We start from the raw sequence: 12982 nt of genomic DNA, 5'->3' as shown, positions 1-12982 counted from the left end.
GCTTTACGGCTTATTCTTCTGTCTATTTTGGTGTCATGAGCAACTTTAGCTACCTTGAGTTCTGTCTCTTCTTCCAAGTTATTGGTATGGATAGTAACTAATTGAGGTCCCTGCACTAATCTTTGTGGGACTCCCCTTGATATATCTTGCCAAAAATGATCAAAAAAAGACCCATGTATATGTACTCTGCTTCCTGTTAGTGAACAAATCTGTTTTGTTAGTAACCTTTGATGTGGCACTTATCAAATGCCCTTTCAAAATCTAAGTAAACCAAGTCAACAGGTTCCTCTTTATCCACCTTGCTTACTACTTACTCAAAGTCTCCTAATAAACAATTTTCCTGTCACAAAACCATATTGAATTCTACCTTATTCTGATTTTCTAATTGCAATTGTTTCATTGTGATACAACTGTAATCTTTATATCCTCAATATTATGATGCTACTTGAGTGCTATTTTGTTTATGGTGGTGTCTGGGGTCAGGTTAATTTTCAAGTGTTTCTTTTTTTAATATATCCATTCATGGGACATGGATGTCATTGTTAAAGAAAGCATTTATTGCCCTATTTGTCCTTGAGACAGTAGTGGTGAATTAAAATGGGATCGTATTGTGAAGCACTACCATAACCTTTTACTTTGCTTCACACATGCGTGTGTACATTATCAAGGTCATGTTCCATATATATGGGCTTTGTCTTATGTCATATGCATTGAATGCTGAGATGCTAAGGCCACTTTGGTGATTTGATATTATTAGTCCACATTCTTGTTGATAATTGGTTAATAAAAGGGGAAACTAATGTTTCTGCCGCGTTGAAATCTAATAGTCCCACTTATTTGAAGTGGCTTAGCAACATTTGCATTTCATTACAGATCATAAATCTGCTATACTTGCATAATTCCTTGTCACAAATTTTCAGGCCTTTTTTGTTTTCATTTTACTCATTTTAAAATCATTCTGTGCTTGGCCATCTCTTCCAGAACTTTTGAGATTTAACAATTGATGAGTAAATACAGAGACAGTAAAGGTGGGCCTTTGTAGGATAGGTTTGATGATTTAAGGTGGAGAACAGGAGTAAGCTAAGTGATGATATACAAAAGGGGATTGTAGTAGAACAATAAAGAACTAAAGATGGGTCCAGAGGAGGTGCAAATGGTTACTGCAGAATCATCACCTGTATTTGTGGCCCAAGAAAATGGGGCAGTGTTTATGAAATTAAGTTGTAGAACTCATTGGAATGCTGCAAGGTGTCTAATCACACATGAGGTGCTGTTGCTCAAACCTAGGTTGACCTCCATTTGATCTATGTGGGAAGTTGAGGTTGGGGAGGTCCAGATGGAATGCAAAGTTTCAAGTGACTGAAATGTCAGAGTCACAATTGTAGATTGAATGGAGGTGATAAGCAAAATGATCAGTCACCTAATCTGCTTTTGATTTCCCCAATATAGCAAGACAGTATTTTCAGCAAGGAATGTAAGTTGAATGAAGTACAAGTAAATCACCTTTTTATTTGTAAGTAATGCTTGGGCCTCTGGATGGAGGGAGAAGGTGAAAGGGTAGGTGTTGCATCTCCATTCTTTGAGAAAATGGCAAAGTGTCATGAGGATTTGCCTTCTGATTACTGAATCAGAAACAAACAGATGTGTTTGGTGGTACTGTGCTGGAAATGGTAGAGGATAATGTATATAGAGGCTCTGGGAGGGAACTCTAGGTGAGGGAAGAAATTTGGCATCAGGATGGGCAAGCTAAGAGTCATTTCCGTCACAGCAGAGAAGAATTGTTGATGAAGAGTAAGGAAGATTTATTGGACACACTGGTTTAGAGGTTGGCGCTGAAAGAACAGATGCAACAAAGAAGGGAGGTGATGAAATACAGTCCTTCTAGGAAGTGGTATTGGAGTTGGTGGGCTTGTAGATATCAGTAGACAGCCTATCCCAGAAACTGAGGTAGAGAAATAAGGGAAGAATCAGATAAACATGCGAAAGGAGAGATATAAATTGGAAGTCAAGTTGCTAACAATTTGTTTTGTGACAAGAGCAGGACACATTGATAGATGCTCAAGGATAAGAGGTGATGGAGAGGAATGGGAATCATGGAGTAGGACTGAAAAAGAGTGCACCGTACATCATTCAAGAAGATATGAGTTTGTATACCAGCATGTTTCATTTGGAGGAAGTGAGGACTTTTTTAAAGTTACACAAGAAAGAACATGTTCATTTAGGCAGAGGATGGTGGTGATGGATGGGCACTGGGTGGGCCTCTTGAGCACGATATGAAGGCTATAGTTATTCAAGCAGTCTGAATACTACTTAGCCATTTAATTCATGCTAAAGTTCAATAAACTAATATATGGTTGGAATATTTCTATAGAATTAGGAATTACAAATCTTTTAGCAATTTTAGTTCAAAAAAACTTAATAGAACACTTTGAGCTGAAATGTTGTTCATCTGGTCTAGAGAGTTTGTTCATGAAAACATTCAAAATGTTTACATGATCAGCTATTTCCTTAAGCTTCCCATGTTAACAGTATTTCACAAGTGAACTACTAAACTTCACATATTCAATATTTCCTTTAGAGTCTTAAGTTCAAATGATAAATTTTAACTGTAAACACAACCATTTCTATGTTGCCTATTTTTAGGCCGTAGTTCATTTTGTCAATACACTTTTTAAGATTTCTCACACTTGACTGAAATTCCAAATAGTCTCTTGTAAACTGTTCTTTATAAAACTGAAGATTTATAAGAGCTTAAGTTTTTTTTGTCGTCCATTGAGTATTGTTTAACTTGTTTACTGATTTTATTTTTAAACGTCATTTTAGTAGTTTGCATTCTTAAAGGGTAATCTTGAAGTATTGTCCTACCCATGTATTTAACTTTTTTACATAAATGTTGCTGCAAAAAGACAAGAGACAAATGTAATAAATTTTATTTTAAAATGATCCCTTGTATTCACCCAATTAAATGCCATTAATATTTAACTTTGATTAGACATTCTTACAATCAAAAGACTTCAGATTGTGTTCCTTTGCTTTGGTTTTGTTTATATTCCAGTTTTTCTGTTAAGATTTGTTTTTACTACTTTTAATCCAAAACTCTGCTACCATGAAGGAAATGTTTATAATTTGAACCATGTTTCCGAAGTTCTAAATAATTAATATTGTGTGACGTTACAAGAAATATTGATGCTGATGAATATTAGTCATTTAAAAAATGGACAAGAATTATCGGTGACACTGAAGAGACATGAAGTTTGAAAATCCAAAACTGAAAATTAATTGCATTCTGTGCTTTTAAACAGTATATTTAAAATATTCAGGGGCTGTAATGTCATTTATTTTGATCTTTTAGCTCGCACCAAGAGAAAAGGCTAGCTTGAACTACAATGAAAAATTGAGAGAAAAATTCCAGCACCATCCTCAAGTCAAGCGTATTGCCCGTCACCGCCATTTGCCTAAAATGATTTACAACCAGTCAAAGGAGCTCCGCATCATGAAAGAATCACGGCGCAGAAAGTAAGTTTCACATTTCACAACACAGCATGCCACATATAGTATTTTCTTTCATTAAGACTTATTTTAAATGAAAATTCAACTCAAGATTTTTATTGAAGTACTGAAAGTATACTGCTTTCAAACATAAAGCTATAGATCAAAACTAGGCTACAATATAGCCTGATTTGGTTGATTTAAGTTGTTTGGTAGATAAAATCTTGGGTGGATTTTCACTGCACCAAGCTGTACAGAGAGAATTAGTTTGGATCCAAAATAACCCATTCGTGGGCTGGTTTTCATCCTTGAGGGGGGCAGCATCAGTCAAGAATGCATAATGAGCCTTTGCTGAGAGCCCAGACGTCCATTACTAAAGCAGCTGTGGTCAAAAAGAAACATTGCGTGACAAACAGCTTTTTCTTTTGGGTTAATTTCTCAATTAATTGCTTGATGTTTATTTACACAAGATAGAGGTGTCAAATGCTTGTAGCTGATACTTTGAAGGTCTGGTTGCCACTTTTTTATTGAAGTAAAATCAGTTTAAATGAAAGGTATGAACTTTTTTTTTAGAAGCTTTATACTGGATACCGTTGTTCCTTTAGGGTTCATGTGTTCTGCACAGTGTAAGTACTGAATAAATGGGCAGTGGGGTGCCATAGATTGGCATGGAAGGTATGAGGGGATATGGGTGGAGGAGCGTGGATTATGACAGGCCTTTGGAGGTGAGTGGCAGGACGTAGGATGGCATGACATTGGTAAGACCTTTAGAACTTGCCTCTCAAAAGCTTTCCTCATCCAGATCAGGAGTGTAGGGTGCTGTCTTGAAGCCTGCACCCTATCCACAGACTGAAAGTAAGCAGCACCAGGAATGGGGTTAGGAATCCCAGAATTGAGTCCCAGGTCCTGGGAGCCCCTGATTCCGTGAAAATTTAGTCCTGTGTGTTTCCAATATCTTGGTTGATGGCAAGTAGAGGTAAAGTACTTCCATAAGTTGACAGGAATAGAACAGTTATCCCCAGGGCATTCCTGCACAACAGTGACACTAAGCACAACTGAGGAACTGATTATGGAATGAACCACAACTTATTTAGATCTATGTAACTGAATATTTTTGCATCAGTGAATCTGTATTTTCTACAAGCTTTATGACACATCTGAGTTCTGTCCTACTGGCTGGCTTAGTGATAAATTGATTGACTTGAGCATTTTATAATCAGTTGAGCACAAATCTACATTTTAATTTTGTCATGCCCTGTGTTGAGTTTGAGATGTAGAATTCATGCTCATCTCCTGCAATGTTCTGTATCACTGGCAAACTTCCATATTTTGTTCAGTCTTTTCCCCACTGTCATAGCAAGGAAATGTACTGAATAGAATGAGAATTATAGTGGTCTTGGAAGGATAGCAAGAGTTTTAAATAATTGGTAATACTGAGAGAAAAAACAGAAAAATAAAACAAGTGTTTTTGTAATATCATTGCTAATGTTGGTGGCGTGACTAAAACAAATATTTCAGAGTTCTGCATTGAAGGCTTTAAGATCATGAATTAGAAGCAATATGGATCTAAATATGAAAAAATGTTATTTTTCAATTTCTCAAGTTCTCTGCGTAGAAGTAAGTCTGACCCACAGTCACAATTTCCACCACACAAGCCCTCCAGTCAACTGGGCCAAACAACCCCCCCAGGAGTCGGAGTTGTTGTGGCACACGTTTAAATGAATTATAGCTCAGTCAAAGAATCTAGCTTCAATTGCTATTCACATCACTCTATAAGCAGCTCTTTGGCTGTGCAAGAATGGATCGGCTGATCAAAGACGCAAACTGAAGTGATTTGACATTCTACCTGAACCAAAGGTTATGCTTGATCCTTCATGCATAATCCCGCCAATCAGGTTTCCTCCCCAGCCACAGTACCAAAAATGACTTTTACCACTTTTACCAAAGTTATAAGTGACATCCTTTATGACTGTGACAAATGTGAACACCCCCCCCCCCCCCCCCCCCCAACACACACACACACACACACACACACACACACAATGATCGGCATGGTGGCACAGTGGTTAGCACTGCTGCCTCACTGCGCCAGGGACCCACAGTCGATTCCCAGCTTGGGTCACTGTGTGCAGTTTGCACATGCTCCCCATATCTGTGTGGGTTTCCTCCCACAGTCCGAAAGAGACACTGGTTGGATGCATTGACCCAAACAGGCGCTGAAATGTGACGACTAAAGGAATTTCAGAGTAACTTCATTGCAGTGTTAATATAAGCCTTACTTGTGACTAAACTTCAATCCTTCTCAACTTGCCTGTTGCCTTTGACGCAGATGATCACACCACCCCCCTCCAAGGTCTCTGCACTGGGTGGAATTGCACTTGAAAGGTTTTATTCTTGCCTACCTAATCATAGCCAGAGTGTCACTTGTAATGACTTCTCTTCCTATCCTTACATTGTTGTTACCTCTGATATTCTCCAAGGATCCAAACTTGTCCCTCTCCTATTTCTCGTTCATGTGCTGTCCCTTGCGAACACCATCAAAAGCACAGTATAGTTTTCACGTGTATGCTGACAACATTTCCCACCATCTTTCTTGATTCTTACATTACTGCTAAATTACCAGACTTTTCATTCAGCATAAGACATTGGGATTAAATATTGCGAAGACTGAAGTCATTATTTTTGGCCCCCATTTCAAACTCCATTTTTATCCTCTCTGGTAATTGTTTGAGACTAAGCCAGATTGTTTAAGAACATAAGAAATAGGAGCAGGAGTAGGCCATCTAGCCCTTCGAGCCTGCCCCGCCATTCAATAAGATCATGGCTGATCTGTCGTGGCTCAGTTCCACTTTCCCACCCTCTCCCCATAACCCTTAATCCCCTCTCTTATCAAAAACCCATCAACCCGCTTCTTAAAAATATTTAGCGAGGCAGCCTCCACCACTTCAACGGGCAGAGAATTCCAGAGATTCACCACCCTTTGAGTGAAGAAGTTCCTCCTCAACTCCGTTCTAAACCGCCCCCCCTTTATCTTGAGGCTGTGCCCCCTAGTCCTACTGTCTTTTTTGAGCGGGAAGAGTCTCTCCACCTCTATCCTATCCATCCCATTCATCATCTTATACGTCTCAATGAGATCTCCCCTCATTCGTCTAAACTCTAACGAGTACAAGCCTAGTTTATTCAGCCTCTCCTCATAGCTCAACCCCCTCAACTCCGGTATCAGCCTAGTAAACCTCCTCTGCACTCCCTCCAAGGCCAAAATATCCTTGCGCAGGTGCGGCGCCCAAAACTGCACACAGTACTCCAGCTGCGGCCTCACCAATGCCCTATACAGCTGCAGCAAGAACTCCCTACTTTTATATTCAATCCCCCTCGCTATGAAGGCCAGCATCCCATTCGCCTTCCTGACCACCTGCTGCACCTGCAGGCTGGGTTTTTGCGACTCATGCACAAGGACCCCGAGGTCCCTCTGCACCGTCGCCTGCTGCAGTTTTTCGCCACGTAAGTAATAGTCCTTCCTACCATTCTTCCTACCAAAGTGGACCACCTCACACTTGCCAACATTAAATTCCATTTGCCATTTCCTGGCCCATTCGCCCAGCCTATCTAGATCCTCCTGCAGACTCTCCACACCCTCCGCACAATTTGTCTTTCCCCCAATCTTGGTGTCATCAGCAAATTTCGACACCCTACACTCGGTTCCCTCCTCCAGATCATCTATATAAATGGTAAATAGCTGAGGCCCCAGCACCGACCCCTGGGGCACCCCACTAGTCACCAACCGCCAATCTTGGTGTCAACCTTACAACCTTGGTGTCAAATTTGACCTGTGATGAGCTTCCAACCCCACATCCATGCCATTGCAAAACCATCTATTCCCACTCCCAACCTCAGCCCTGCTTCAATTTATCTGCCGCTTAAACCCTCACTTGTTTTTTTTTCTTATCTCTTCTGACTATGCTAACATAATCTTGGCTACTCCACATTCTATCCTCCATAAGCTCGATGTCATTCAAAACTCTGGCCTTGAACAGGACTTGTGCAAGTCAGGATAAGTGTTCGATCATTTGTTCTCATGTTTTTTTTGTTTGTGGCTCAGTGTCTGATTTTGCTTTATAATGTTCCTATGAAGCACCTTGAGGTGTTTATTAAAGGTGCTATACAAATACAAGTTGTTGATGAATTTCCCATTATATTTCCATATGAGTGGGACAAGTTTGGAACGCCTGTTTTCTCGCTCATTTTTCTGCCCTCATGTTCTTTCCAGAAGTTGTGTGTTCTCATTAGGGTCCGGTTCTGGACAGACATCGGGGGGAGATTGACTAGAGAAGAGGAAATTAGCTAGCAATCAACTCTGATACTAACAGTAGCATTTCGGCTGTTGCCCTGACTGAATTTGAATAATTTAGCACACACTGGATTTTGTACATGGATTATGTCTGGCATGTATGGTTCAGCAAATCACAAAATAGATCTGATATGTAAAACACATAACCAGCCCTGCTATGGTTGCATTATGTATCAGGATGAGATGATGGCATTGAGTTGCAGTTTTTCACCAGGTAAAAGACTAATTCAAAAAGAGAATTTGTCTGCCATTTTTATTCCTTAATGTGAAATCTATTGGTTAGATAATTTGATGTAATTTATCACAGGACTAGTTTCTGTTAAACTTTGCAGTTTACACTAATTTTTGTTTTGTGGGTCCTTATTAATTTTGAGTTTTAGTCAATCTTCCTCATCTATGTTGCAGTTAGTTTGCAAAATGACAGTTAAAATTGCCTAATTTCTGTGAAAATGCACCATTTTTAACATGGAACCTGATATAGTCCCCACAGTCCAAACTGGCTTCTATATCCATCTGCTAGCACACAAACGCACCCGTATATATGAGCCTAGAGTGTTGTAGTTTCTAATGTACTGATGAGCAAGCCAGCTGTAGAAGAATGGGAGCTGTCAAACTCCCTTCCCTACTTGCCAGCTTGCAGAATCTATGTTAGTATTAATTAGGCAATCTCATAAGCCAAAAGACAGCGTGCTGTTGGATTCCTCTGATTTATCATGAGATTTATTTCAGCAGTAAATAAAATTATAGATGTTAGTAAACTAAATTGAATAGACAAACTAGCCTGTATCTTTTCACCCTGAGTTCCCTATGTATTTGAATCAACACATCAGTTGCAACTGTGCCACCTTCATCTCCCACAACTATAGTAATTCAGCAGAGCCTCTTTGATGTTTCATCTGATCATATATTAGTCTTTATATTATGGACTTTCAACTAGAATGAAAATATCCTTTAGCCTCGGTTTCAGCTCCCACCTCAGTTGGTCAATCTGGTAAGAGTAAGTGGAAAAGTAAGGTGTGCAAAATTTCTCTCTCTCTCTCTCTCTCTCTCTCTCTCTCTCTCTCTCTCTCTCCTCTTCCCCCTCCCCCCCACCACACTTCTCAGCTCTCTGTTTATATAGATTAAATGCATGTATGCTAATTGCCTCAGCCACTCTGTGATAGCAAGTTCTGTGCTTGTAGTGCTCCCTATTCCTTGTTAATTTATTAGAGATTATATTTACCACCCAGTTTTAGACTCTCCACAAATAGATGTACCATCACTATATCCATCCTATCAAATCCTTCCATAATTTCTCCACTAACAGGTCACTTAAGTCTTTGGAGATTAAAGCTCCAGACCATTCAGTATGACAGCAGGAAGAAGACAACATTGGGGGGAAAAAACTTCTTATATTCAACGTGCTGGAATTGATTTTTAGGAATAAGTTCCCATTGAGCAGTAAAATTGTCTCTATTAGTTTTTAACTAAAGATTTTAAGGCAAATATAATACTCAATTCCTGAATGTGTATAGAACAATACAGCACAGGACAGGCCCTTCGGGCCTCAATGTTGTGCTGAGCTATGGCCAAACCCATGATCAAGCTATCCTACTCCCTATAGTTCTGGTGTGCTCCATGTGCCTATCTAATAACCACTTGAAAGTTCCTAAAGTGTCCAACTCCACTATCACAGCAGGCAGTCCATTCCACACCCCAACGTTTGAGTGAGAATCTACCTCGGACATCCCTCCTATATCTCCTATCATGAACATTATAGTTATGCCCCCTGTTAACAGCTACATCCACCCAAGGAAATAGTCTCTGCACATCCACTCTATCAATCCTCATCATCTTATAAACCTCTAAGTTGCCTCTCATCCTCCTCCACTCTAAAGAAAAAAGCCCCAGCTCTCTCAACCTTTCCTCATAAGACCTACCCTCCAAACCAGGCAGCATCCTGGTAAATCTCCTGTGCACTCTCTCCAATGCTTCTACATACATCTTACAGTGAGGTGACCAGAACTGAACACAATATTCCAAATGTGGTCTCACCATCGTCCGGTATAGTTGTAGCATAACCCCACAGCTCTTAAACTCAAACCCCCTGTTAATAAATGGTAACACACTAAGCCGCCTTCATGGCTCTATCCACTTGAGTGGCAACCTTCAGAGATATATGGATATGAACCCCAAGATCTCTCTGTTCCTCCACATTCCTCAGAACCCTGCAGTTGACCCTGTAATCCGCATTCAAGTTTGTCCTACCAAAATGAATCACCTCCATTTGCCACTTTTTGGCCCAGCTCTGCATCCTATCAGTGTCTTTTTTGTAGCTTGCAAGAGCCCTCCAACTCATCCACTACTCCACCAATCTTGGTGTCATCAGCAAATTTACTAACCCACCCTTCAGCCCTTCTTCCAAGTCATTGATAAAAATCACATATAGCAGAGAACCCAGCACTGACCCCTGTGGTACACCACAGGTAACTGGCCTCCAGTCTGAAAATTTTCCTTCCACTACTACCACCACCACCCTGTGTCTTCTATGAGACAGTCAGTTACTTATTCAATTGGCTAAATTTCCTTCTATCCCACATCTCCTTACTTTCTTCATGAGCCTACCATGGGGAACCTTATCAAACGCCTTACTAAAATCCACGTATACAACATCAGCTGCTCTACCTTCGTCTATGTACTTAATTACCTCCTCAAAGAATTCAGTCAAATTTGTGAGGCAGGACCTACCCCTAACGAAACTGTGCTGACTATCCTAGATTAAACAGCATCTTTCCAAATGGTCATAAATCCTATCTCTCAGGACCCTTTCCATTAACTTATCTTTATTCCTGTAATAATTTCTGTTCCAACAGCTGAAAGATGACAACACTGTATAGTCCAGAGAGCTTAAAATTGCCACTTTGTCTACTAGTTGTCAAATATTGTGATTAAAAAAGGATTCTTGTGTCATCAGGAGCTAGAATTTGTACTTTATAATCTTTCTTCCTTTCTGGATTTAATCTCTTGCAAACAGATTTTTAAAAAGCTGTAAAGAAGTGATATGAAAAGACCATCTCAATGAAACATTAAATAGATATTAAAAGGGCAGGAAAAATGTTACAGGTGGCAGCAAATGGAGATGATGTGTATGCAATTTAAAATAAACTTTCAATATGAGGGTAGATTCTGTGGTCGCTGGATGGCAGAAATTGATCATTGAAAAAAAGGGAGAGTGGGAAAGAAACATTGAAACCCGCAGCGCAGAAGGAGGTTATTCGAAAGAGAAATTGTGTAAGAGGTGGAATTGGGGGGTGAGATGATCAAACAGGGAGCTCAGGAAGTGCTTTTTAAATTTTCTGCAAATACTTTAACATTTTCACAACTAAAACTAGAGATGGGAAGAAGAGAAAATTGTTTAGCTGGTGGGTGTAAGTTATGTGATGGAATCTCAGCCAATTTGTTCAGCCAGATTTGATGATCATTTGAGAAAAAGAGAATGTATAAATAGCATGTGCAAGGAGGGAAGAGAACATGAGAGCTAAGGCTAGGAAAATGCAACATACGTGGTCACAGGCCCAATCACTTGAATTAAAGGACATTTCAGTAGTACAGTAATCATCAAAGTGAATGAAAACAGACTTGACAAATCTTTGTATAAAGAGAGGTAAGAAGAGGCCTTGCTGTGAGCTTTGGATAAATGTCTGTGGAAAAGCCCTCACTACCTCCGCCTCCACATTTGCCTTTTCTTAAATGTTTGTTGTAGTGTTTTTTTCCATTAATTTAGAGGCAATTCCATGCCTTTTTTGTTTGAGCTGACAAATTAAGTCAGTTAATGAGACATGTATGTATGATTTTTAGCTTTTTGAAGAGAAGGAACACAGTTGTAGTTATGAAAATCTATTCGTTTTAAATAAGTATTTAACCAAATAGTAACTCAAACTTTTTTTCTTTCAGAGAACAGAATCGTCGCAAGCACAGCAAACCAGGCTCTGTACCAATTATTTCCGAGAAAAAGAAGCATATTGTGGCTGTTGTAAAATAGTTATTCTGTCTGCGGATACAAAGTATCTTAATTATTGGACAATATTTCAGATCTGAATTTTGTCAAAATTAAATCAGTTACAAAAGTCCAAATAATGTTACCTTAGGCCCAAGATACTACTATCAGAAGTTGATTAAGATAAACATTTGAAATATATCTTCATTAGGAATTTCATGTATAGGCTGCTTCAGTAAACATATTTCTTTTCTGGAAATATCTACCAACCATCTAGCAACTGAGGTACACTTTATATTATTAAAATCTGTGTTCAATAAAACCTATCAATACAATGTGTACTTATTATTAATGCTTAAAATTTGAAGGTAGAGTATAATTCAAAGAATTTTATTTGCATTCTAAAAATCGCATTGTTAAAAAGGATATATATGTGACCTGGACTTTTTTAATTGGGCAAATAAACTTGGAAAATCTAATTTTCAAGAATTGTTTTCCTGATTTATGTGACCAAAAAATGCAAATATGTAATTTAAGTATCTGATTCTCATTTCATTACTGTGTTTGACTACTGATCATTTTACTCTTCCAAGTCCTCGCTTTTTAAATTCCTTTAGCTTATCAAAATTCAAACATTAGGCTTATCACATGCATTTCATAAACATAAGACACAATAAATATATTTATTGGAATGCATTATACTGTCTTTAACATACAAATGCTTTGAAAGTTGCTCATGGTTGCACTCTTTAAGTTAAGCAGGTAAGTTAATCACAGACAAAACTTCAAACATCAGTCTTTCTGACGTTTCTTTCCATCAAGATGATAGTCAAGTAGTGTAACCTACACGAACAAGCTCCAATCAGTTGAAATCCAAGTCCCATCAAGTCTGGTATCATCCTAACACAGTAAGAAGTCTGACAACACCAGGTTTAAGTCCAACCCATTTATTGGATAGTAAAGTCGCAAGCTATCAAATAATCGGTTGGACTTAAACCTGGTGTTGTCAGACTTCTTACTGTGTTTACCCCAGTCCAATGCCGGCATCTCCACATCATCATCCTAACACTACAGCACACTATTGTATCTGTATCAACCAAGCAGCCAGTGGTAGAAAATGAAAGCAAATGTAATTTGACTATTATTTTGGAGTTTTTTTTTGAAGGGGG

General features: G+C 39.0%; 1 protein-coding gene across 1 annotated transcript in view; it reads left to right on the top strand.

The window, feature by feature from the left end:
- The window catches only part of dcaf13 (ddb1 and cul4 associated factor 13), a 73572-nt gene extending 61215 nt beyond the window's left edge, over window positions 1–12357 (top strand). The window contains exons 10-11 of the mRNA XM_080194834.1: window positions 3353–3516; window positions 11771–12357. Coding sequence (XP_080050960.1) covers window positions 3353–3516; window positions 11771–11858 — 252 coding nt within the window. The 3' untranslated portion in view covers window positions 11859–12357. The remainder of the gene's footprint in view (window positions 1–3352; window positions 3517–11770) is intronic.
- The last annotated feature ends 625 nt before the right edge of the window (window positions 12358–12982 follow it).

The sequence above is a fragment of the Carcharhinus amblyrhynchos genome, chromosome 8, assembly GCF_965287045.1.
Source record: "Carcharhinus amblyrhynchos chromosome 8, sCarAmb.v2.hapA, whole genome shotgun sequence".
Lineage (NCBI taxonomy): Eukaryota > Metazoa > Chordata > Chondrichthyes > Carcharhiniformes > Carcharhinidae > Carcharhinus > Carcharhinus amblyrhynchos.
The sequence above is the reverse complement of the archived record's forward strand: the minus strand, read 5'-3'. Positions and strand labels throughout refer to the sequence as shown.